This window comes from Ambystoma mexicanum, chromosome 13 (assembly GCF_040938575.1).
Source record: "Ambystoma mexicanum isolate Mex_15411 chromosome 13, UKY_AmexF1_1, whole genome shotgun sequence".
Classification (NCBI taxonomy): domain Eukaryota; kingdom Metazoa; phylum Chordata; class Amphibia; order Caudata; family Ambystomatidae; genus Ambystoma; species Ambystoma mexicanum.
Window position 1 is genome coordinate 738,518,734 of NC_090938.1, and position 26,830 is coordinate 738,545,563.

Sequence of the window (26,830 nt, forward strand, 5' to 3'; positions counted from 1 at the left end):
GTGCTTCCATCCCGCAACACACAGCAACAATCGTTCCCTAGATACCCGCCCAGCCGCTGCATGCTGCTCCCCATACCATGATGGTATGGTCCTTTTCATCCAGTAGACAGTAGAGGCGGCTCAGCTCACTCGTCCTCTCCTGGGAGGCAGCCGAGTCCTGGCTCTTGCGTTTGCTCAGTTCCTGCTCCTTTGCCACCAGTCGCTGCCGCAGGTCTTTGGCCTCTTGGCTTTGGGAGGCCAGAGCTTGGTTGAAATCCTGCAGCTGTTCCTAAACCAAGAAAAGGTGGACACAAATTAATGAAATGAACCGCAGAGCTGCTTTCTCTTGCACTGCTCACATTTTCTATTAGATCGCCAACCTTACTCATGTTCTGTTGGCTAGCCTATAGGCCATCTTGAAAAATTAAAGTGATATGTATTGCAGTAAACACCGGCTTCATAATGGTGTGTGGAAATTTTCTCAGAGGCGCAAATAAAAACAGAAGGGAAAAAACAAAGATATCTAGTGATTGTCCAAAGGCGACCATGATGTATTCATGCTTCAATTATATGTCACTCAGTTAAACGCCAACACTCTTCCTCTGCCACCCACCGTCTACAGCTGTGCTAAATTCTGGAATGTGGTCCAGGATCAGCTGTTAAATGGCATTTTCAACAATGGCCCCGATTGTCTTACAATCTGCAGGACTGGAATAGATGGACGCCTCTTGATTGCATGATCCGCAAGAGGAAGATCGGGGTACTCTGAAAGATGGATTTACAGGCCACTGTGCTAGTCTACACACCTGCCTCTTTACACAGCCTATTTTGCAATAGAAAATGCTGTTCTCCAAGTAAATACTCCAATCTGTTACCAGGCACAATGCGCTGGGGGCCTCCACTCTGAATTAATCTGTTTGCTGATCAGCTGCAATCATATGGGGATTGCTGGTTTATTTTTTTAAACATTTTATTGGACATTTATATGGCACCTATACCCACGTGTTTCCAGGTGCACATGGCAAGATGGGGGGGGGGCGAGGGAATAACAACATACAACGGTTATATTGGCCTTGTGACAATCTTACTGTGCAGGTGCTTGAGAAGGTGGAAAGTGCTTGGGGTGAGGGGGTAGAGGGAGAAGTGCAGGAGTACAGTGCCCCCAGGGAAGGGGGCAGGAAAGTGCTGGGGGGGGCAAGAAGGCATGTGCCAGGGGAAAAAGAGGGACAGGGAGAAAGAGTGCAGTGAGCAGGGTGGACCAAATTGGGCTAGTCCGGGAAAGGGAGCCCAAAGGCAAGTGCTGGCAAAGGATGCAGGGGGGACTGGTGGGGGTTGGTCTGGCACCTCTATAACTCTGAAGGGACCAGTCCCCAGTCGCAGCGGCAGAGGGAGAGGGAAGGAAGAAGAGAAAAGTAAAGTCTTGAGAAGTTTCTGAATTTGATCCTTGCCATCACTGGGAGCCAGTGGAGAGATTTTAGGGCAGGAGAGATGCGGCCCCTGTGCTTGAGGCCAAGGATAAGTACCGCAGTTCCATTTTGACGCAAGCACCATGCTGCAGGACAAACCTATGCCCAGAGTCCTGAAAAGCGGTCAGTAGACGGATCGTGGTGCATATTGGGAGTTGTGTTTGTTTACTGTTTACTTTTTTGGTGCTTATACAATAAGAAATACTGTTTCAAAGTGCCCACAGGGCAAGGGAGGGAGCAGGGGTGGGAATACATTAAAATACATGAACAACACAATACAATAAGAGCAGTGGGGGGGGGGAAGAGGAGGAAAGGACAAACCTAATATGCCTTGCGAGTATTTAGAACATGCAAGTGCAGCAAGGAAGAAGGCAGGGGGTCAGTGCTGTGGGGTCTGAGCTCATGCGTGAGCCACAGATGAAGTGCTAGGAATGTTGAGTGCTACACGGCCTGGAGCCGCCAGGGGTGTAAGTGCGAGCCACCAGTACGACACAATGGAGCACGTCTCATATACAGAATTTGGTAAAGGATACTTAGTGATACACTAGACTGATAGTTATCTGTGATTGTTAGTGCGGACGTCCTGAAAGTAAATGACAGAGACCAAGGGCTTCATTACGACCCGGGCGGTATGTGTTTAACGGCGCCGTTAAACCCATACCGCCCTATTACGAGGGCCACTTGCGGGACCCGTTCTGGACGTCTGGTGCACCCCAAACGAAATGAATGACGCCGTTGTTCGCTCCCTCCCCATTCCAATTGAGCCCTATGGGGGCTCAAATGGGAATGGTCCTGGTTCCCTGAATGGGGAAATACCGGGCCCTCCAAAGTCGGAATGGGCCGGTATTTCCCCATTCAGCGACCACGGCCCCAAGTTTGGAGGCAGCCATGCCCTTATGGCTACCTCCAAACTCATAATGAGGCTCCAGAAGTCGGGGAGGTGTGCCTCTATCGACGCAGCCGCAAACCCTTTATAGGCACGCCAGAAATCACCCGTCCATTACCCACTTCAATTCTCCAGATCACTCACCTGCGTCATTCATTGCTTTGGGGTGCACCGATCCGTACTGAAGGCTAACAGTACAGGCAATGTGCCTCTGTTTTTCACCTTTATTTATTGAATATTTATAAGGCACCTATACAGCAAATGGTAAAGCAAAGCCACATTCAGTGGAGTCCGAGTACTGCAGGGGGTACACTGTCCCTTTTTCTTTTTTTCAAGTAACCTCTTGGTTACTTTTTTGATGTGCACGGAACATGCTGGTGGCAGTGAACAGATGTTTACCTTTTTTCCGGTGAACAGCCATGTAACTTTTTTTCCCCCGTGATAATGTGTTTTTGAGTACCATTTATTCAACATGGCTGCTTCTTGTGGTACAAGACCTTGTTTTTGTGCCGTCTTCCTGTCTCTCCAGGTCATCCGGGCATGCACTTTCATGGAAGTGATACAAAGGACACCTGGTCATCCATTGTGTGTGTCCTGCCCCTAAAACTGGATTTAGGGATTTTCATGTCCCAATCCATGCTGCAGTCAGGGTACGTCCTGTTTCTGGGCAGAATGAAAGGTTGCAGGGCGTCCATATTTGGGAAGCCTCTGCATGTTTAAATGTTGAGGTCCCTCCCATTGGTGAGTTGGGGTCCCCTTCAGCCTGAACTCTGGATAGAAACACAGGACCCGAGCCATTATAGATTATCACCCACAAGATCCAAGCACATGAAGCTGAAGTACTGCTGGAGGACGTCTACTGTGACCAGCATTGGCAAAAGCCAACCACAGCATTCTGCACCGCTGCCTTGAAATCGACATGAAAGACCTGAACCGGGTGCTTTTCTGCAATGGATCGCCCGGAACAACCATCCTGGACTTCTGCTCTGCATCCATCGCTTTTGCAAGGTCAGAGTTGTCGCCAGGTCTGCATCTGGCATGAACCAGTGCCTCTGACCTGACAGCACCTTGATCTCAAAGACAATGGAAGAACTTTCTTGCCTGGCAAACATTTGTATTTTATATAGCACCTTAAGCCAAGGTGCTGTACAAAAATCAAAACGGTACAATGACAATGAATAGCAATAACATTAAAAGCAATCTGTCATATTAACCAGGGTGAAGAAAATGGGACTTCAGCGACTTACGAAATAAAGAATAGACAGAAATAGAACGAAGAGAATAAGGAAGAGCATTCCAATGTAGGGGAGCCAGGAGGGCATAGGACCAAAAGCGAGACTGAGCCCAGGGAGGACGTGGAGCTACGAGAAGAAAGTGGGAAGAAGAACACAGAGATTGGGAAGGAGGATAGAATGACACCAGAGAGGAGAGATAGCCAGGGGCAAGACCAGAGAGAGACCTGAAAACAAGACATAAAAAGTTAAAATTAAGTTGAGATTGGAAAGATAGCCAGCCAAGAGTAGAACGGGAAGAAGAAATAGAGTCACGAAAGGAGAGAAGATAAAGACGCGGAATGGAGGAATTATAGATGGATTTCCGGTCGAGCAAGTCGAGTAAATGGAAGACCAAAGAGGGCGGTTGAACAATAAAACAGTTGGGAGAAGATCATAGAAAAAAATCTACAATTTTGTGGCTTGAATAGTCAGAAAAGGACAAGCTTTATGGATATTGTATAAATGGAAGCGACAGGCGCATGAGGAAAGAGATATGGTGGGTAAAGGATAAGGCAGAATGAAGGTGAAGCCCCAAATTGCGAGCAGTGGGAGAAAGAAGAAGCTGGGATGGGGGAAACGAAACAAAAGAGGTAGAAATAGGGGGAGGAAGAGTGTGATCAGGAAAGAAGAGAACCTCTGTTTTGGCAGCGTTCAGTGTAAGATAATGAGTCGCCATCCAAGATTTTATAACTAATAGACAAGCAGAGAGTCTGTGGTGAATATCAGAAGAAAAACACAGGAAAAGCGGAGTATCATCAGCATGAACATGATGTCATAGACCAAACAAAGAAATAACTACAGCGAGAGGGGAGGTACAACGGGAAACAGAAAAGCACCCAGAAAAGACCCCTGTGGGACACCATGGGCAAGCAAGAAAGTGTCCGATGATTTACCGGCCCAAGAAACAGGTAAGGTTCTTTGGGACAGGTATGACTGGAACCAAGAAAGGACAGAACCAGACAAAATTAAGGGTGAGAGAGAAGCCAGAGGAAGAGAAGGATCAACAGTGTTGAATGCAGCTGAAAGATCCAACAAAATAAGAAGAGATTAGTGTTTTGAGTAGCGTTCAGTGAGTAAAGAATTCAGAACAGAAAGAAGAGTAGTTTAAGTGGAGTGACGGGGGCGAAGGCCTGACTGAAATCGCAGAAGAATAAGAAACAGAAACAAAAATAGAAACCTGAGAATACAGCAATCGTTCAAGTAGTTTAGAGTGATAAAACAATAAAGAAATAGGGCGAACATTTTAAACAAGCAGGGGGTTAGCAGTAGGTTTCTTTAGAATTGAAATAATAGAGGCGTGTTTAAAGGATCAGGGAAACGTTGACGTCAGGAGACAGATGTTAAAGACGGAGGTAAGATAAGAAACAAGAGAAGGATATTTGGGAATGAGTGCCGAAGGGATAGGATCAGTAGGGGAAGCAGTAGAATGAGCTTGATCCAATAGGAGAGAAGTCTCCGCATTTGTAATAGGTTTAAAGCAGGAAATAGAAACAGAGGGAATTTGGATAGGAGAAATAAGTGGTGTTGGAGAAGAGGCTTCAATATCAGAACGAAGAGAAGCCACCTTTGAAGAAAAGAATTGAGCCAAGTCAGAAGCTGAAAGAGTAGAGCTAATCGAGTAGTCAGGAGTAGGAGGAGAGAGGACACGTGACAGAATTTGGAAAAGACTCCTAGCATGGTTTGATAGCTTATGTAGGAGATCAGAGAAGTAAGAGCGTTTGGCAGAACAGATCATTTGCATATTTGAGCGGCAATATGCAGAATACATAAGCATCAAGCAGTTCAATGAGAGTCTGGTGGACACTTGGAGGCTGCTGCTCGGCCACAAGCTGTAGCCTCACCCCTGGCCTGACCAGATGTACAGAAAAGTGGTGCATGTTTGATCTGATAGAGGGCGCCTGCCATGATATTCCTACCCGATTTCTTTTTAGACCTGAGGGTGCTTTAAATTGTATTGGACAACATGCAGCGCAAGATTGAGGCGATTGCGCAAGGAAAAATGGGATATACTCTGAATAGGACAACTACAGTCTTGCAAAGGATGAAAGCTCAGGTTGGATTTTGAGGACTGGACGTGGATGCGAGGATTGCCAAAAACACTGATCCCACAGATTTTGGTCTGGCAAAGAACTGTTGCTAGCCTTTAGTTCAGATTAGCTCTTGTAGCATAAGGACTAAAGGATACCTTTAATTAAAGAGGTGTGATGGAGTCTGCTTTGTGGAAGCTACACAGGAGAGCCATGTACCTCTGTCGGCCAGGGGAAGCCCACAGCTTTGTGATGTGAGCCCAGGAGTTGGTATAGGGGGAATTCCCCCAGTCTCTCCCATCAGCTGCCACACCAGGCACCCCCTGCAAACACTCAGTCGGGGAAGCCCTCATGGGAAATTGCACTTAATGAATTCTATGAAGGAGGTTGGTATTGGCATACATAGGCCTAGAGAACAGAAAACTGAACAAAAAAGGTTTGTACAGAGCACTGTGTTCCGTACAAAACCTTTTCCTAGCCTCCATCCAGAGTCTGCTTGTGGGGCGTGATTCCATACGAGAGACATCTTGGGCACAGAGGCCCCAAAGTGCAACGTGAACTGGAGCCGCAGAAAGTGGACGTCTGCGAAAATAGTACAACAAATAAGGCATACATGCACATACGAGAGCTTAGTGAGTGAGTACCATTGTGAGGAGAACAGGAAGTTGGAAGCCAGGACACCCCAGACAGCATGATGCTTGGGCCTGAACGCAAAATGACAGCGGACATATTGGAGCCCTAGGGCTACAGGGTTTGGATCATTAGCAAACACAAACCATTGGAAAACACCCACCACCAGATTATGCTGGGAGGGGGGAAGAGGGACCAGAAATGGGAAGGAGTTAGAAATCAATCACCAGACCCAGGGCTAATGAGGCAACAGATCCACCAATCAGAGCTCCGACTGGGACTAAGGACGCCACACCCACAGTATAAAAAGAGGCACAATTGACTAGGTTTTGAGGAAGTTGGGACATCCTTCCAGAGAGTTGGTGTTGTAGTAGCGTTAGAAGCAGAAGAGAGCAAAGGTTTTCTACGTGAAACAGGCCACACTTTAAGAGAGTAGAGCAAGGGGCTCAGACCCCGAAGAAGGCAGGAGCCAGAGGATACTCAAAGGGTGAGTAGTCTGCTGAGGGTGGGGGGGGGAGAAGAAGTGCATATCCTGGCAGTCGCTGCAAGTTTACTTGAGTGAACCAAAGGGTACTTTCCTGGCTATGGCAGCCAAGGAACCATGGATTAGAATACAGAATTAGGACATTGAGTCCTCTTAGCTTAGACCCTTTTGCTAGGTATAATGTACTCCTTTTCTAGTGGTCTTCTTCTTCACAGTGTAGTCACCATTAGCGGGGCTACGAAGGTGAACCTGTATGTTAGGTCACACAAGTTAAACTGATAAAAGGAAAGAATCCTCATTCCAGGTACTCCTTGGTATCGCTCTACTGGAATTGCAATGCCTCACACATTAGAATTGTTAACAGCATTATTTTATATTTACTTGGTTAAATCAAATTGATGATTTTTACAAGAGGAAGAAAAGGTCGTAAAATGATTTTTAAAAAAATCAAGAATCGAGTTCTAATCCAGAGCTGAAGTTATTTACTGGTTGGGGAAGAGACCCAAGAATTTGTCTCAGAGTCTGTGCTGTAGGGATGGTCCAGACAGTCCTTTCGCCGCTGATTAATCTTCCCTACCACAAATCTTCCTAATTAACAGCATTATTAATTCCTCTTAGCTGGCGTTTCATTTGTTAGCATTCTTTGCAGAATCGGCTTACTATGCTCAACCTTTCTGATAATTAGGACTCATGTTTTGACTGCCCCAACTTGGAATGTTGTCTGGAGGATGGCCGAGCCACATTCCTCTGAATGCTTTTGGGACCCGTGCAGCAGAAACTCAAGTTGCTTGAGTCGACGTCTGTTTTTTTGGTACATATTGTATATGTCTGTGTTTTCATAAATGCTTATATTTATCTGTGGGTTGTTTGTGTTACCCTTTATTGTGGAGTATCCTGAATGCTTTCTATATGGCATTAATTAACAATACACTAAAGGATGGTAAAACAGTTATTCCACAGAACGGTAGGCCTGGTTTCTAACATGTAGTGGACTTGTTTCATCTACAGGCAGTCTGGTCGCCACGATGCATCCCAACACCCTTTGAAGTGATAGAGTTGCTTTCATTTCCATTGGACCATTTGGTCCGCAAACATTGCGTATATTAATTAAATATTCATTATTTGTTCAAATTTGGTAATTTTATTCATCCTACAACTCTGATGTGATGTATAGTTTCTTTTGACTATAATGTTATTCTTGAGACAATACAAGACCCTTTTGATATATACAGGAGCATGTCTAGCCACTGGACAGACACAGCATCCGACATCCAGGACCCGGGCTCCCGTTGCCTTGAACAAATGGGAGGGAGCTCGGAGTTCACCACTGATGCAAACACGTCCAGTGCTGGGTAGTCGAAAGTAGTTGTGAATACATGGAGACATTCTGAAGTTACCATGAGCTCCTACGAGAATAGGAACACTCTGCTGACAGTCTGACAGCGAGATCTCCACTCCAGGAATGCCCAAGGCCCCCGGAGACAGCAGGTTCCTCTCTGTCCATTGACCTCATGAGGAGTCCATCCGAGCTAGATGTTGAGACATTGATCGACATAAGAAACCTCTGTGGTGTTTTCTGTTAGAACCTGAACTGCTCTGGCCATGAGCCCCTGGGAGAAGAAAAGCAGCTCAATGGATCACTACCAGCTCCCTCCAGTTGGAGGACTGGAGAGACTCTAATGGGGATAACGGCCCGTGTCGTTGTAGTCTCAAAGAAGGATTTACAGCCTAGTGACCTGGCATCCGATGTCAAAATGGCTGGCGTAGGAGGGTTGGGTGGGCCCGTGGGCCCCCCCATGACCCACCAGAATATTCAAGGGAGCCAGCCCAAATCACGCCCCCCGTGAAGATATGTGGGGCGACTCAGATCAGCTTCTCGATATCTGCGGTCCTCGAAATCCAGCATCAATGGAGTTGGAACTAGAGGGCACAGAGATTTAGGGGCCGATTCATGGAATTTGTGTGCCGAAAAAACGGGGATTTGTGCGCCATTCTGCCAGCAAATCCCTGTTTAACAAATGGGGATTTGCGGGCAGAATGGCGCACAAATCCCCGTTTTTCGGCGCACAAATTCCATGAATCAGCCCCTTAGTTGAGCCGGTATGCAGTCATAAGATAGACATACAAAAGATAAAGAGGTTCAAAATATAGAAATTATCAGGGTGTCACAAAGACTGTGGCCGCCATCAATCGCTGTAAACTCAACCATGACCTGCTGACGTGGTCTCCTGGGACAAATGTGGGCGATCTCTCGCATGATACATCTGCTCCTGTCCTGAGGTTGGAGAGTTGTCTGATGTCCGTGTGGAACTGGGCCCTGAGGAATGGTTCATGAAACACCCTCCTCGTAGAGCTTTCCTACCAAGGGGGCCAGAACCTTTACAAAGATCGTTGGAGCCGATCTGAGGCAGAAGGTGAGACGATTTACTGAAAACGCGGATCCCTAATGACGACTCCCAGAAACCTATGGCAGCGGCAATGTTTTGGAACATAGAAGTTGGCACAAGTTAGCGAATACGCTTTACCATAGGGATGCTGCTTTGCAGGGGCCATCTTGAACCGGATCATGTAGACTTAATAATGCTGTCCCTTGAGAAGAAGTTCTGTCGCTCCTTCGTGCCTTTAGAACCAAAAAGATGGTGCAGCTCATGAGCATTTAACGGTACGGACCAAACAGCCTTCTTCTCAATGAGGCTTTGAATCTCTGGCTGCAAGCCTGGCCCCTTCTCTGGGTCCCACGGTCGAGGGGTAACCTTTGTGCCATGGCTATGGGGTAACTGTCTATGATATAGCCACACAGGATGAATTTCTGGACAGAGGGGTCTGAAGTGGAAAGGTGGCATAGTTGATGACACTACTGAAGCCGTCTCCTAACCGGACCTGCCATAGGGGTGGCCTCCCAGTAAGAAGACAGCAGACTTCAGTGGGGGTTAAACCCTGCTCTTCTTGGTGGCGATCATATTTTCTTCCTCTTTTGCAGAGCTACCCACCTGGCATAGATGGGGGACAGAGCAAAGTGGTCTTGACCTGATTGGGTGACCGTTCTGCTTGCAGCAAAGGGTGCCAGAGTGTGTATCTTCTTCATGTACTTGGCAAACCTCCTCTTTCTTTGCAGTTTGTCTCCCCCTGGAAGGGTAGACTGAGTGCCACCACTTTCTATGATGAACCAGTCTGTCAGTCTTGAAAATGGAGGCCGAGCCTGGTGAGGATACTGGTGAAATGGCGAGTGCTGCTGCCCTCAATCATTGACAGGCCATGCCTTACAAAAACTCAGTCTGTTGTCTCATCCCTCCCAAAAGAGACGAGCAGTCCACCCTCTGCTCCATCTTGGCACAGAGCCTGCCGGAATCGCCCTGGGCAGCCAGAGCTGTACAAGAACCATAGGTGGACGCTTGAAGAGAGAGGTGGGCATCAGTATAGTTCTTCCTCAGAGCGTTATCCACTCTGCCTACTGGGTCCCGAACGCCCGCTCTCCCGAGGATGCAGATGTGCGACCCGTCTGGATTAACAGAAGGGCATCCCGTCGCGCAGAGGCTGGCATGGACTATTCCTGCTCTCTGAGAGGGTAAAGCCTGGTCATGAAATGGGGGGATAGCGGTCAAGTTATTCCCATTCCCTCCAAATCCTATCCTTAACATCTGGGATAGAAGGGACAGATTTCTTGACAGTCTTTCTGAATTGGCGATTGTAGGCTTGGTATTGGTTATTGGGGTGTCCTTATAAAACGTACTCTGCTCAGGGTCATGTCTGAAGACCCACCCCCCAGCTTCATTTTCTAAATATTTACCTTTGGGCTCCTCCTCGTCTTCATACTCAGAGATGGTCGAGGAGGAAGAATCATCGGAGGACTGGGAGGAGGAGGAGGAGGAGGAGGAGGAGTACGCGTGCTCGGGAGCTCTGCCTTTAGCCCTTGATCCGCTTTTCTTGGCTCGCCTCTCTGGCTGCAGCTCCCTGATGGGGGCTTTGAGCTGGAAGGTCCTGGAGTCATGTTTCCCCTTTATTCACCTTCTACCTGGGGGGAGAACCGGAAGAGTCAGAGGAGGAAGTCAACATCACATGCATCCGCTTGGCAGACTGCTTGCACGTGAGGAGCGCTTTTCACCGCCCTGTACACACAGGGGTTCATGTTCAATAGAGCCGTAGCGTGAATGCAAGGCATAAAAGCCTTGAGTAAGGCTGTAATGTCTTGCACTCCCGCAACGGCTCAATTTTCAGGATTTTTATGGCCGAGAGGGGCGGCGGAACACAGCTTGCGTTTCCGCCACTCCCGTCCTTTGCGCCATACAAATGCCCCAGCATCTGCCCCGGCAAATGTTGGAGATCCCTATGGGGTCTGCCTGCTTTATAGAGCAGCATAAAGCAGGCGGCCCCATGGGGATCCATTGTACATGCTTCGCTGTCATGCTCAGATGGCAGGAAGCATGTACAATTTAAACCCTCCCCGACATGCTTGGATGTCGGTCAGGGTTTAAATGTATTTGTGAACACTGCTTAGCATGCATGCATAGTAAGCAATATTCACAATTGAAATGACCCCCACCCCACAAGCATGCACAGCAGGGCTTACTCACCTTGCAGTGCAGAGTGCAAATGTAAAGGGCAAAAGGCTAAGTACATGCCTTTTGCCCTTTACATTTAAATTTGGCGGCGGGGAGTCGTTTACATTGCTGTGCAAATGTAACGGCTCTACGCCGCCAAATGACTCATGTTTTGAAAATGAGCTCCACAGTCTGACCACAGTGAAATAAAGAGTTTTTGTGGTAGGGGGTGCAGGAAACCTACTAGGGTGGACATCCAAGTTGCCCTTCAGGCCCTCCTGTAGAGATCCGGTCTCACCCCCATTGCAGACCCTGTGGAATCCCGTTCCCTGGTCCGGCTCAGGGTTGAAAGGACCCCGCCCTTTTATCAGGGGAACGCCTCTCATCACATTCTACTGTGACCCAAGCCCGCGGTGCTGCGGAAGTGCTCATGCAGCCGAGTGGGAATCTGTGGGAAGCATGAGCCCAGTAGGCCCCTCCCTGAAATCAACTGGCGGCCCAGTGAGAAACAAACAGGATTGCCTGGTAAAGGCCTTCACTTTCATCCAGTGGCGTCGCCAGGAATCAAATTTAGGATGGGCACAGAGGGGGCCAAAGACAAAAGTGGGCGGGCTGCCTCTGAAAGGTAATATGTGACGTCACAAGCACTCCTGCAGAGAGGCTTTTTTTCTGCACACCAACTACCCACACCCCACTGCACCTTCCCTCCCATCAGAATGCAGGCACAAACCATTCAGTGATTAACGGCCCATCACTAGCAGTTTTGTGTGCGACATTCTGAAGGGAGGGGTACAAGCTGCTCTGCACACTATGGAGGTGGCTGTGCAGAAGCCGGGCAGGAACACCTGAGAAGTGGCTCGTGCTCATGTTCATAACCATGCCAGAATGCATACCAAGAGCACTGCTAGCTTTGAGACAAAAGGAGAGTATTTGCCGCGTGTGATATGCAGACAGACACAAATAACACAAATATGCAGACAGACACAAATAACACCACGAGCAGAGAACACGGTCACTGCTCGCATTAGGTTGGGGGGTGTACACAGGATTTCAGAGGGGGGGCCCGGGCTCCCCCAGGCTTCCCTCTAACGACTCCACTGCTTTCATCCCTGGGTCAACAGGGGATTGATCCGAACAGCATTTGCAGCCTAGGTCTGACTGGATGTGAGACAGGGACATGCACGCTGCCCTGTGCTCAAGGTCCAGGCAAGTGTCCAAGCGTCAGCTCTCTGTGCAGAGATCATTTCCTCCAGTTTAGCCCTGGTGCACTGAATACTTCCTAGCGTCTGCAGGAAGCTTCTTACAGCTACAAATGTCTTCTATCTGATTGTCTGTTATTCAGGTAATTAAAACGTCTAAACCAATCCATTTGATTTTATACAGGATTTCATTTCATTTGACTGCCCAATGTGTTGAGGGCAGTGAGTCAGTGGCAAGCTGAAGATTGCCTGGCTGTCTCGGTTCTGTGTGATTATAAAAAGGGAAATTCCGCCAAGTTAGCCTGGTGTAAAATATACCTTGTAAAGAAAGGTTTCAAATGTGACCACTTAAAATGTTTACCTCAAGCGTGTGATTGGTGGTATTTGAAAGCCCCAGTGGCACTGGAGTTGATGGAGAAATTAAATGGGCTCGTCACATGGCTTTATTAGGGTTCCTCCAATTTTTTTCATCAAATGTCATTCTGCCAAATTATTTTTTCTGATTTTACCGCCTTTCTTGACTGCAAAATGTCCTGCATCCCTCCTTTCACCCCAAACCCCACCCTCTCTATGTACCAGACCCCAATTTACCACATAATGGGCCTCATTAGGAGTTCATGTTTTGATGGACTAGGAAAAACCTCCAGCAGAATGCTGGAGGCAATTCCTCTCCCTTATCACCAAAAACCGGCCAAATCTGCAGAATCACCACTGGTGAAATTACCGCCTGCAGTAATTCTGCCAAAATCCCCATGGAGTCCTGTGGACTCTAATAAATGGGGACTAACATTGCGCACCACCACTTGTAATCCAGCGGTAATTCTGCTGCATCAAGAGGCGGTAATGGGAAATCCGTTCAGTGGCATCTCAGTGGATTTACTGCCGAAATCCCACCAAACATGTGATGAGGCCCATATAACTGCAGTAAAACAAGGTGGTAAAAATGTGGGCAAAATAAAATTCAGCAAAATACCATTCAGTGAAAGTGAGGAACACCGATCCAACGACCTACGCTTGGGGGATGAAAAGTCAATGGGCCTCATTACGACCCTAGCGGTATGGGGTCAACGGCGCCGGTAGAGCTGCCGGCAGCGTTAACCCCATACCACCTCTTTACTAGGTACGCGCTCACGATGCCTGGTTTTCCCAGATGTCCTTAGCGGGTCCCGCGAGCGGTCCAGCATGCTAACAACGGCCCGTCATTAACGGGCCCGTTGTTAGCATGCTCCCCATTCCCATTGAGCCCTATGGGGGCTCAAATGGGAATGGGGCTGTACCGGGTCCAGGTTCCCTGGATGGGGAAATACAGGGGCCCTCCAAGGTCGGAATGGCCCGGTATTTCCCCATTCAGGGAACCCGGACCCGTGTTTGGAGGCAGCCTATTAAGGGCATGGTTACCTCCAAACTCGTAATGAGGCCCAATGTATTACATTTCAAAATGATTATACTGTGTTGCTGATGATTCGCGTGGCATTTCCTGTGATGTTATCATTATGCTACGTTTTTGCAACTAGAAGAATCCTACAGATGTTTGGTCACAGAATGTTGGCATGTATGTGCGTTCTTTGCAGTTTCAGTCTTAAAGCTTTTCGTTAAAGCAGCGGAGGTACAGGTGGGTCCTGTTAGAGGTCTTGCTCAAGGCACCACAAAGTAGTCCATACAGAACGGTCTATAAAACAAGGTGGCGCCTTGAGATCCCCTTTAACCAAGCAAGAATAATTTCATTAGAACACAAATATCCAAGATGCCCTTACAAACAAAATTGCCACCATTCAGGAAAAAAATCGACAAGAAGCGAGCATCCATACTTGCAAAGGTACCCACAATTGATCCCAGTCTCCCGCCCCCCGCCCCCACTGACGGCACCTTTATTTTCCTTCCTGCCACCGAATATGCAATCTCATCGCTGGTCAGAAACCTTCACGTTGCCAGGGTGACTCATGCCCCGCTCCTCTTATTATGGACAGTGTGGAAGCCCTTAGTCCCATCATCAATGCATTTGCCAATTGCTCGTTCAGTAACAGCTCTATCCCACTCAAGCTTAAGGAAGCCTGGATCTCCCTACTCATCAAAAAAGCCTCCCTCGATCCTACAATTTCCACCAACTACTGGCCCATCATCACTGTCCCTTTCCTACTATAAATCTCGGATTGCGCTGCCCACCTTCAGATACAAGCCTACCTTGAACATTACAACATCCTCAGTCCACAACAGTCAGGTTTCCGTCCAGGTCATGGCACAGAATCAGCCTTCCTCGACCTTAAAAACCAAATTGAGCGACATCTGCGACTCTGGCAATTTAGCCCTCCTCCTACTGCTAGACCTATCGGCAGCATTTGATCTGGTCAACCACCAAACACTCTGCCACCACCTTACCAGAGCCGGCAACTTTCCCCCCCCCCAAGGCCACCAAGTGGATTGCTTTAATCCTTGTGGATAGAACTGGCCACGTCTTTGCCGGAAGCGCAGCTGGCCATCCAACTCAAGTTCCCTCTGGTGTCCTACAAGACTCCTGTATCTCCCTGACATTATACGACATCTACACAAAACCACTCTTTTGACCATCTCGACTCTCTGGGTATCTCGTATTCCAACTATGCTGATCGATCATACCCAAATCTTCATCCCCCCCTCTCAGGGAACTATGAACAAGACTCCAGCAATATCAACAGAATCTACAACACTATTCAAACCTGGATGGCCACACACCAACTCTTTTTTAATGATGACAAGACAGAAATCCTGATAGTTGACTCCCCTCACGTTTAGCCAAACTTGACCCAGCGTTTAGATCCTTCACCATTGATGCCTTCACCATCCCAGTCACCTCTTACGTCAAAATGCTAGGTGTCCATTTGGACGCTAGCCTCAGTATGGCCCGCCACGTCAATGCGATATCATCCGCAGCCCATACCACAAAACTCTTGAATGCGACTAAATCCCTCCTCTCGTCACAAGACCACCTGACCATTGCCAGAGCAGTAATTGGCTCTCGGCTCGACTACTGTAACTCCCTTCTCGCTGACACTCAGAGCGCAACTTAACAAGCTACAGACCATCCAGAACAATGACGTCCGGGCTGCTAGGAACCTTACCAAACGTGACCACGTCTCGGCCCACAGAAAAGTTACACACTGGTCACCAGTCAGAGAATGTATCAACTTTAAAATTATCTCTAATTCTGCTCCACCCTACCTCTCGCAGAGGATCTCCAAGAACGGCTCCTCTAGACTTACAAGACCAATCTACAGCCACAAACTGGCCACCCCGCGCTTCAGACGCACTAGAGCTGGGGGTTCTAGCTTCCCAGTCATTGCCGCCCGCTTGTGGAACGACCTGCACTCAGAACCATCATACCGGCCATTCAGGAAACAACTAAAAACCAGCGTATTGCATTGACAATGAACCATTCCTGTAATGAACTGCCAGCCCTCCTGTTGCTCTCCACTCCCCCCCATCCCTCCCCTTCTCCCTCCATCCCCATGCAAACCTCGTCTTGATGCCTGTGGGTTTCGTGCGCTCTACAAATGTACAAATAAATAATCACGTCTTATTAAACAGCCAGCCTTCCGACACCCCAGCACTTGCTCCCCATCACACTCTCCCTGCCCATCCATTCATGAAGTTACCTCTCTCCAGAATCTCTGCCCTCTTTCGACACCCTGCTGGCCCGCCTCTTCCCCCTGCTGTGCCCAGGGCATCATGGAAAGGGAGTAGTTCTCTTTTCCCTTTAACCATGGCAGCCATTTAAACGTGCAGTTTTGTTTTTACTTGTGAAACAGCACTGGGGCCATTTCACAACGCACACAAAAAAAGTTAAAACCATGCTGGGGTGCGAATATGATATATGATATATGTTATTTTATTTATATCGCGCTCATACACAGGTGTTTCAGAGCGCGACCAGGCAAAGGGAGGGGAACAGTGGAGAGAACAAACACAACGATCTTACTAGGCCCAGTGACATTGAGATCGCGCAACTGCATGGGGAAGGGAAAAGGGGGAAGTGCATGGGAGGGGGGAGAAATTGGAAAGTGCGGGGCATAAGAGGGGACAAGATAAATAATAAGTAAAATAAATAAATAAATATGGTGATCCGAAGCAGTGGTAGTGCAGCCTGTGCTGGCCATGTGCAAGGTTAGTCAGATAGGGAGTATCTGATCAGTGCAGACAAAGAGTGGGGAATAGCTATAAGCCGCTCCGTGGGGGGTCACTACTATTAGGTAATGGTACCAGATCCCTTGTGAACTGGGGCTCCTGTTACAGGGTTATTGCTTAATTCCGTTTCACACTTTGAAAAATCATCATTCACTCCTCAAGGGGGAGGGGTATGTGTTGTGTTGTCCACTGTTCTGGTTATAGGGTTATACACTAGTCCCTTCTACTCCTCACTGGCCCAATAAAAAATTATTTAACAGGTGATAGTGAGGTATTGTAAATACATGACCTCACTAGCTCCTTAAAAGCCTATCTTCTAGCTCTGTAACTAATTTGTGGAGCATGGGCTTCAATGTTCCCATGCCTTTTTTTACCCATGTGTTGTACTTAAAATAAAATTAAAACAATGTGATCAAACATAAGCATAGACATGGGGTTGGGAATACATTTTAAAGGGTGCAACAGCTGTGAGGCATTATACATTGCCAATAGCTTGGCAGGATTCGGATTGATCAGAATCAGATTGTTTGATTGGATGCAGCAGTGAGAGGCCCACCATTTTGTCTGTGGTCAGGCCCCTTGGCGGGCCGTTACCTTTAGGACTGCCTCCTGGCTTGCAACCTTGGCCAGCAGCTTCTGGGCTTCCTGCTGATGGACAGAACTCTGCTGGGACTTCTCCTCCTGAGCCCGAAGGAGGAGTCGCTCCTTCTCCTGCAGCTGGGAGACGAGAAGCTTGGAGGAGGAGCTTGGGGGCGCCTGGGAGCTGTCCAGGCCTTGACCAATCAGGGAGTCCGCCAACGCCTGCAGACATCACAAGAGAAGAGATGCAGCGGTTGGAGCAAGACGGCTCAAGTGCTAAGCTATGGTTCACAACTTGGAGCAATTGCATTTTAGTTTCACTGTTGGCACTGATCTAGTCCTAAAATGTTGCCGGATTATTCCATTAATAACTACTTGCATAATACTATGTGAAATGTTACGTCTTCATTGTACTTGCTGTTCATAAAAACATTTTATTTTTTAAGTCAATATAAAAAACATGAAGGAATGGTACACATAGGTGGGCCACAATCTTCTCCCAGGTGTCGAGAAAAGAAAACTGCGACTATGCAATAGTCTGCCAAATGTGGTGGGCCACATCTCATCCTTGACAGCACTCAACATCTGGAAGTTTTGGTACCTCTACATCCTTGTTGCTGCTGACCAACGCCTCTTGCAGCGACGCAATCATGGAGTCCTTCTCCTGTAATGCGTAGATGCGCAGCTCGTCTCGTTCCTGCGACGCCTGCTGCAGACTTTTGTACATGGCTTCCAGCTTTGGAGTTGCAACCTCATTCAGCTGGAGGACGTCTCTCAAGGCCTGCAACGCCACAGAAGGGAAAATGCACAAAGTGATAGCAACTTCAACGAGCACGTGACTCTCAGCAGATAGGTTTGCCACGCTGCTGCTGGTCTATGAACCCAGGCTTTTCACCCATCACGGAAGCTTGCTACTTAAGAACACTGCTAAGTGCCTTATAGGATGACTAAAGTTTGCTTCATATCTCCAATTACTTATATTACATATTTTGTAGCATGGGTATTTCCAATCGCTAATAAACACGATTCCATGCTTTAGATCACAGCTGTTTCCCATACCCAATATCTGCTATTCCCAACATTAATAGTATGGTTATTCCCCATCTCTAATGACTCATAGTCCCTGATTTATATTACATGTATTCCCCATCACCAGCGACTGCTATTCCAACATTTATAGCATGGTTATTCCCCATCTCTAATGACTGATATTCCCTCTTTTATAGCACATGTATTCCCCATCTCCAGCAATAGCATGGTTATTCCCAGTCTCCAGTGACTGATATTCCCTCTTTTATAGCACATGTATTCCCCATCACCAGTGACTGCTATTCCATATTTTATAGCATGGTTATCCCTCTCCACCCCCCCCATCTCTAATGATTGATTTTTCATTGTTTATATCACTGTGCTCCTGTATATGACTTCTATTCATATAATGTGTTCATGTAGTGAGTTATAATGCATGCTTTATGTAGACCTGTTATTCCTCTATAACGTGCCTATTATCATGCTTTTTATGATGGATATTCCCCATGTCCTATGACTGCTATTCATTGCTTTATACCACACTATTCCCTATCTCCAATAACTGCTATTCACCCTTTATAACATGGTCATTGGCCATCTCCAGTGACTGCTACCCCAAGGTTACTCCCCATGCCTAATGAAGACTATTCCATGGGCCAGATCAGAGTTATTCCCCATATCCAATTAGGGCTATTTCATGCATTAGACCAGCGTTACTCCCCATCTCCAAGTATTGCTTTTAATGCTTTACAACATGGTTATTCTGCATCTTTAATTACTGCAAGTCCCTGCTTCTTGGCAAAGTTATTCTGAGCTCCAAGCAATGCTTCTCCAGTTTCCCCACCCCTGTTGTCTCATGTGTCTTGCCTGCCACAGTAGCAGGCATTACTGCCAAGCACCCTTATGATTAATACATGTGTTGGGTTTCAGGTGCTCTTGGGTGTTATAAGGCCATGGACAATAGAACCCGCCCTCCTGCATCCCACACACAGTACGCCCCTTTGCTTACACGGATCATCTCCTCATTCTTCCGTAGCACATCTGTCAGGCGGGCCACATCACGGTCCTTCTCCCGTAGTGCCTGCCGCAGCCGCTCTGCCTCTTCCTCCTTCAACTCCAGGGCCGAAAACTTGTCATCTGCTGCGCGCTATATCCACCAAACACAATGTCAATGACAGAAGGTTGGGGGCGGAGATATACATTGGAACCAAGGTAGGAGAATACGTAGAGAGCACACAGTGGCCCTCATTACAAGTTAGCCGGTCCAGAAACAATGGTGCTGGTAAGTTTACCAAAACCGTTGTTTCCAGACCGGCAAAGTACAAGTCTGTGGGCGGGTGCTGCTCCGCCCACCAGGGTCAGACCTGGCAGGTGGAACAGCACCCGCCCGCAGACTTTAACGGAAGCACCAGCACTCTTAGTAACGGTGCCGGTGCTTCAGTGGTACCCACGCCCATAGAGTCCTATGGGATTCTATGGGAATTGGGATCAACATTTTACTGGCACCTGATTTACCAGACCGCCAGGGTTGTAATGAGGGCCAATGTCTCAATATATAGCATGAGATTCAGGGTAGGACAAATACAGTCATTCTCCTTTACCCACATGCATCCATACAATAGACATCCCTCGAGACCTGTAAGATTACAGTCCTAGCGGGCCTGTATGCTGCCTCTAGACAAAAGTGGTTATTGTACCATCTGCCTTTGGGGAGAACAGCTTATAGAAAACACACACAGACAATATTTCCACATCATCCTAACACACACCCTCTCTTTCTGGTAGAGTAGAGCACCCGGAGACCATGAAAAGGGCAGCGGAGTGCACTACATAGCCCAACAACAGAACATCAGTCCTCAGCAAAGAGACTACAGTAAGAGACTGAAACCCCTTCATTAGCTGCACCAAGACAGAGAACAGACAGAAAAGGGAACCCCTTCACAGTTTAGGATTTCATTAAACACACTCATGCACAGTCTGTCTCTCTGCATCTTTCGGCGTGTGACAGGTCACTATAGGATCAGGGAATCCCTTTACTTTACCTGCAAGGCCTGGTCTCGCTCTTTGAGTCTCTGCTGGAGTTTTTCTATTAGCGCACCCTTCACATCCGTCAAAGGCTCGTTCCCAAACCTCAGGGTCTTCAACAAACCCACACAGTCCTGCGAGGGGGTAAAAAGGCACAGGAGAGGGCTATGTGTTAGATTGGTGGAGGCACTGAGCGTGCGGGACAGAAGTCTGCTGCGGACAGCTTGAGGGGAGGGCATCAGCAAGTCCTTTCTATTCACTCTGTAGCTAGTTGACTTGCGTTTCCAACTTAACCCCCGGGCTGGCAGACCAACCATGCCCACAAACACCAACCAAATCATGGCCACCCTTGAGTGCAGACAATGACCAGAAATAAGCAGAATGCAGCAACAGAACACAAACATAGCCTGCACGCCGCATGCAATCTGGCAAGCGCACATATCAAGTTACGGCAGACAGATTGCTCACAAGAAGCCACATGAGATCAAAGGTGGATGGCGATGAGCAACATACCCTGGGAAACAAAGCAAAATAAAATTGCACAACCATTGGTTTGATCAACGCCAGATCTAAGCTTTACTGAGAGATGAACCATTGACAACTTCACCTTGACATCTGCGGACTCAAGGATATCAAATACACCACCACAGCATGCAGCCAGGCCAGTAGGGGTGTGGGGGGGTGGGTAGCCCTGATATACTCTACCGTGAAGCCTGTGCAGTGCACAACAATATCACCCAACACCCACCGACCACATTTCAGCAAACAAATGCAGACCGGACATACCACCAGCTGGACCAAATGATGACTGTACAAAGCACTACCAACAAAATACTCAAACCTCAATTAATGGCTAGACTACAAGCCGAAGAACCCAGCTGAGAAGCAGATGGGCAATATGGCCATCATGGCTTAAATCAGGGGTCTCCCGCGTTTGGCTCTCTAGACGGTTCGGACTACAACTCCCATCAGGCCCAGTCAAAATAGTCAAAGATGAAAGATCATGGGAGTCCTAGTTCAAAACATTTTGTGAGCCGCAGGTTGCAAACTCCGGGCTTAAATGAACAGATCCAGGAACCCTCGCATGGACCTGGCCATACACTGGATGATGGGAGATATCTTTACCTGCCAAGTACCTATTAAAAAAGTAGTAAAATAACCCGCACAACAATTATGGACGGATTACTATCTGGCCTCCAGCTAAATCACCATCCTAGTTACTCAATTCAAAATTCATGCATAGCTTATGTGTGAAAGTCAGAATACAGGTTGACCAAACAAAAGGACTCCAGCATCGCTAGCCGATGGCTCCCCCAATCCAAAAATCGCACAATAAGAGCGAAAAAAAGATGCAGATGCGCTACAATACAAGCTGCCCCCCGACAAACCACCTTCAAATGCTCCAACAAGAGCCCCCCCCCTAATCAAAAGGCGGATAAGAAGAAGGCCCAGTAAGGAACAAGGAGAGCTAAAGAAGACGCAGGAGGAACTCAGAATAGAAATGGAAGAATTACTATATGTCTGGCGAAGAAATATACACGCTTACATTTATGGTAGATGTTACCGGGATGCAATTGGCTGAGAAAGACAAAATAGACCCCATCAAGTGTAACTTTGAGACGCAACACAGACAACTATAATCATAATTATAATTGTTCTTTTATAACACTCTTAATACCAGCGAGTGGTTTCTAAGGGTGGGATCGGGATTCAAACCTGTGTTGCGTAGCTTTGTCTTGCTTCCAAGACCAACGCGTTGCCCGTGAGCTATCCTTCCTCACAACAGTATTTGGTCTTCAATTCAAAGGACTAATGCTTGGAAAAAAAGCTTAGGGAAAAAAAGAATAAGATTGAAAAAAGTTTGAAATAGAAAGATTGAAACTAAGACTGAAGATGAAAAAAGTTTAAAGAAAAATAATGAAAAAAAGAACCAGAAAAAGGAAGTGTTGAAAACATAAAAAATTAGGAAAGGTTTGACAAGATGAAACCGCTAGTCAAAATAATTCAGAAGATGAGCTGCGGGGGCTCTAGTGAGAAAGTAGAGGGTTATCAACGCCTCTTAATATTAAAACAAAACATTTTCCAAAAGGGTTAAGGACAAGGTTATGGGGAAAGGAGGAGGTGGGGTTGGGGGGCAGAGGCGGAAGGGCATGGTGTGTGGAATGGAGGTTGCCCACAGTTCAATTGTTAAAAAAATAAATGCATGGTTGCTGTGTAGGGAACTTTAATTAGAAGACAGATGCGAGAACGGAACCTGGGAGGGCAGGAGAAAAGGGTCCTTTGACAAAATATTAACAAAGGAAAGGAGCCACGCCAGTAGGCCACCACATCTCCATGTTCTGTTCTCCTCTCCCACAACCAGTCTACGCCTGGCACCTCATCCTTCGACTCTCCCTCCTAAAGCCTAGCACTTCCTCCACTATCCCGTTCCTAGATCAAGCTCTGCTGTCCTCGTGCCTGGTGCATGTTACTCCCTCGTCTGCATCATCTGGTCTTATATCCACATCCTCGCACCACTTGTTAAGGACACTAACTGCTCCTTCCGCTGGAGGTTTGGAAGCATTTGCGTGCCAAAAATGCATTGTGTTCCCTGTATTTCTCATTAGATAAAATAAAGTACATAATGCGTTGCTTAAAATTTAAAGGCATAGCAATGCAAAGAATATAGGAAATATGAATTTTCAAAGGGGATTTGACACGATTTCCTTTTCAAACTTTGGTTTTTCAAACATCTGCCGTAGAACATTGGCCTCCTCTGATCTGAACGCTACAATCCCTGCCTTCTAATCTTTCACTCTGGCACATCAATGGAACTAGGAAAAATCGAAAACCCCCAGAAGGTTTTGCCAGGTTCCTGGCTAGCACGGTTATAACTAAGCCATTTTTCTGTAACCGCGCCTCGATGTCCCGGGGCTGTGTGCGCGCTACATAAATGCAAATAAATAAATAAATAAATAAACAATGTATCAGTTTGTTTGTCCCGGACCTTAACACCCCTTAGAAATGGTGATAATGCCTAAACGTTTGGGAAAAAGCAATTATCACCCCCTCATTGAAAAAGCCTAGTGCCAACAGCACGATCATGTCAAACAACTGTCCTATCTCACACTTTCTACTCAAAGCCAAAATCCTGGAGGACTGCGATGTCACAATTGCAGAAGTTCAGTGAAAATAACTCTCTAAATCAACATTCCCCAATCGTATTTGGACCCACAACGAAGACAGACTCCTGCCCTGTCCTACCACGAAGACACCCTCTGGCCCTGTAGATATGGAGGAGATTCTAAAGGTGCAAGACAGCAACTGGACAGACGCACTCATCCTACTAGACTTTCTCTGCAGCCTACAAGTCTAGTGCCAGTGCTATAGGGCTGATGGGAGATTCGCTCAAATGGATATCATCAGATCGACAAAGCCGCTCAGCTCGGGTTAAGATTGGTCAATACCTTTTAGGCCCCCACCAACTCAGTACCATCAACCCAGTAATGTGTTGTACGTCAAAGCTGCGCTCCACCCTCCAAGCGCCTCAATGCATACATGAGACCATTGCCATCTCTCATCGAAAAGTCAACTGCCATGTGCTGTGTCTGTTACATAAGGACCCTTTCCTGGATCTGAAATACCCTGTTGAAGGCTTCATCAGAGGAGTCGACACATGTTGACACCTGTTCACTGCTGGGAGATGTGCAGCTATCGGGCCAATCTTCGGAAGCGCACTCACCTGCAGGAGACCCTCCTTGCTGTGCAAGCTTTCGGTGAGACGCCGGATCAGGGATTCATGCTGTGGGATACTGCAGGATCCAGCTTTATCCAGGATGTGGTGCTGGTGCTCCACAGGGTCACCCCCATTCTCCTTGTGGAATGCAAATGGCGTGGAGGAGAGGAGAATCAGAAAGAATGAAAAACATGTTAGAATCATGTGTTATGTCTGCGTGCAAACAGCCCAGATCAGCACACTTCGAAATGAAGTGCCTGAAAGATCAAGTTGAGATCTCTAAATTCAGGAAAGGGCACCCGTGCGGACTGACAAGACACGCAAGAAGCAAAGGCATAGCACGCAATAAACAAGCCAGTGTTCGGACTGGGCTCAATATTTCAGAGGGGCAACCACAACTGAGCACTATACTTCAGAATGGTGCCCATGACTAGGCACGCCATGAGTAACAAGAACAGGGCAAAACGTGTCAGGGCCATCAGCACTGGGCACAATATTCCAGAAGTGGCATCCAGAACAAAATACAGAACTTACATTGGAACCACTCCAACGATATCACTGCCTCAAGCGGGGTCCTAAATGCGACACAATACTTGAAATGGGCCCCCTAAAAAGAGGCCTCCAGAAATGGAAACATTGTTCCAAATGCCTTGCCCTGAAAGATTTAAATAACGTAATAACGTAAAGAGATTCCTTTCGGAAACTCTACAATGGTCTCAGCGGGCAGTGATGGGTATTTACAGACCGACGCTAACTCAGCTCGTCCCAAAGAGACGTCACAGCCACTCACATCAGGTACTCTAAAACCCACGGCTGACGTGGTCTCCCATAATGGATGGCTCATGCCGCGCTTCTGTTGCATTAATCCCCCCACTGTGCACAGACCACCAGCGCTCAGTACCCCCAGTTACCAGGCTGAGTGCAGCCCAGGAACACTGCACAGGCTACTAGAACCCAGTCTCCATAGCCAAAATGGCATCATTCAACATGGACCTCACCAGTCAAGAGGTCACCAGGGACCTGAAAAGTGGGTATTGCAATACTTGGGTGCACACACCCATATTCACCCTCTGTACCCCAGTGAATTGAAAGATTTCTCTTATATGAATGGTAGGTCCCAATGCCTTTGGGATGGGTCATGAAAAGACGTGGTTAAGTGGCTAAGGTGAGACGTGGCTTACTGGTTGTCTGAAAAGTGTCTTGTTGTCAAGGTGAGACATGGCTCCACGGTTTTCTTGTGGTCAAGGTGAGACATAGCTCCACAGTGAGACATGGCTCCACGGTTGTCTTATGGTCATGGCTCCACGGTTGTCTTATGGTCAAGGCTCCACGGTTGTCTTGTGGTCAAAGTGAGACATGGCTGCACGGTGACACATGGCTCTACGGTTGTCTTGTGGTCAAGGTGAGACATGGCTCCACGGTTGTCTTGTGGTCAAGGTGAGACATGGCTCCACGGTTGTCTTGTGGTCATGGTGAGACATGGCTCCACCGTTGTCTTGTGGTTAAGGTGAGACATGGCTCCATGGTCGTCTTGTGGTCAAGGTGAGACATGGCTCCACGGTTGTCTTGTGGTTAAGGTGAGACATGGCTCCATAGTTGCCTTGTGGTCAAAGGTTGTCTGAGAAGGAAGGTTGTGTGGCTAGAGTGAAATATGTACTAGTAGCTAAATTAAGAGGACTAGTGGCTAGGGCGGCAAGTAATGTAGGGGACACGTTGAGCTGTGCCCTGGTGTTCAACGGGAAATATAGTCTTCTAGACACTAGAGCAGGGAGGGGTCCGAAACATGTGGCTCTCCAGATGTTTTAGACTACAACTTCCATGATCCCTCACCATTGACTATGCTGGGCAGGGTTCTTGGGAGTTATAGTCCAAAACAGCTAGAGAGCCAAACACGGAAGGCTCCTGCTCTAGATGCTAAGGGAAGGGGGTACAGTGGCTACGTTCCACTGTGGTAGGGTGGGGGCAAGTGGATAAGACGAAGATCTAATGGAGGGGTTAAACGTGTTCCAGTGCCCAAATTGCTAACTGTAGAAGTCTACGATCCTGCGCAAGTCCTTATATATCCATGTCTTAATTCGCTGTTTTTGCTACTGGTTAGGTCCTATCACTGGTGAACATTTCGCTTGTTTACTTAGCTAGTGTTTAATGCAATCAATAGATGTTCGGTTCGTGTCTAATGGGGGCTAATGGAATTCAGTTTTTATTATCCAATGCGTCGTAACATATTATTTACCTGTTCCATCTGTCATCGGGGACCTACTGTGTAAGTAAAAGTTCAAACATCTCATTCACCAAATGGACTCTGTCGAAACCATTTGTTAAGTCTGTCAAGTAACACCCGCGCTGATCAAGTACATGCAGTAAATATGCATAGCATCTTGTGCCGCAGTCTCATATTTGAACACCAGAGGGCGGAATAGCCAAAGGAATCGAGCTACCTGTGCTTTCGGTGGCGGACCAGAGTGCGTGGGCGCTGTCCCGTCATGATTGGACACGATTACAGATGGCACCTGCAATGGAAGGCATACAATTAAGATAAGTTCGCGGTTGAGAGCCTACTGCAGACAGGGCCCTAAGATTTGCAGAGCGCTGGGCGGCAAAATGCGTGTGCCCGCCCCCCTTCAAATAAACCGACCATTAGTGTATGCATTTTAACTGTTACTATAACTCATCGACGCAAAACATATTTACTGGGAACGTTTTAAAGCAGTCGGAGTAAGCAATTGCGTAGGTCTGCAAATGTGATCAATGGGGCTGTAAGTGGGGCAGGGCTCATTAAGATACGCACAGGGACTGAACGTATCCAAAAATGAAATGCGCACATTTAATTCAACTGGCCTT

At 47.5% G+C, this 26,830-nt stretch overlaps 1 protein-coding gene across 5 annotated transcripts in view; it reads right to left on the minus strand.

Moving 5' to 3' along the window:
- LOC138521867 (putative leucine-rich repeat-containing protein DDB_G0290503) overlaps positions 1-26,830 on the minus strand; it is a 141,902-nt gene that overhangs the window by 14,425 nt on the left and 100,647 nt on the right. For 4 of the 5 annotated variants that reach the window (XM_069635015.1, XM_069635014.1, XM_069635017.1 and 1 more), the window contains 7 exons: positions 26,428-26,499; positions 23,996-24,127; positions 20,292-20,408; positions 19,259-19,396; positions 17,822-18,001; positions 17,236-17,442; positions 77-268 (listed from right to left, as the gene is read on the minus strand). In XM_069635015.1, coding sequence (XP_069491116.1) covers positions 77-268; positions 17,236-17,442; positions 17,822-18,001; positions 19,259-19,396; positions 20,292-20,408; positions 23,996-24,127; positions 26,428-26,499 — 1,038 coding nt within the window. The remainder of the gene's footprint in view (positions 1-76; positions 269-17,235; positions 17,443-17,821; positions 18,002-19,258; positions 19,397-20,291; positions 20,409-23,995; positions 24,128-26,427; positions 26,500-26,830) is intronic. The other variant, XM_069635018.1, reaches the window with a different exon arrangement.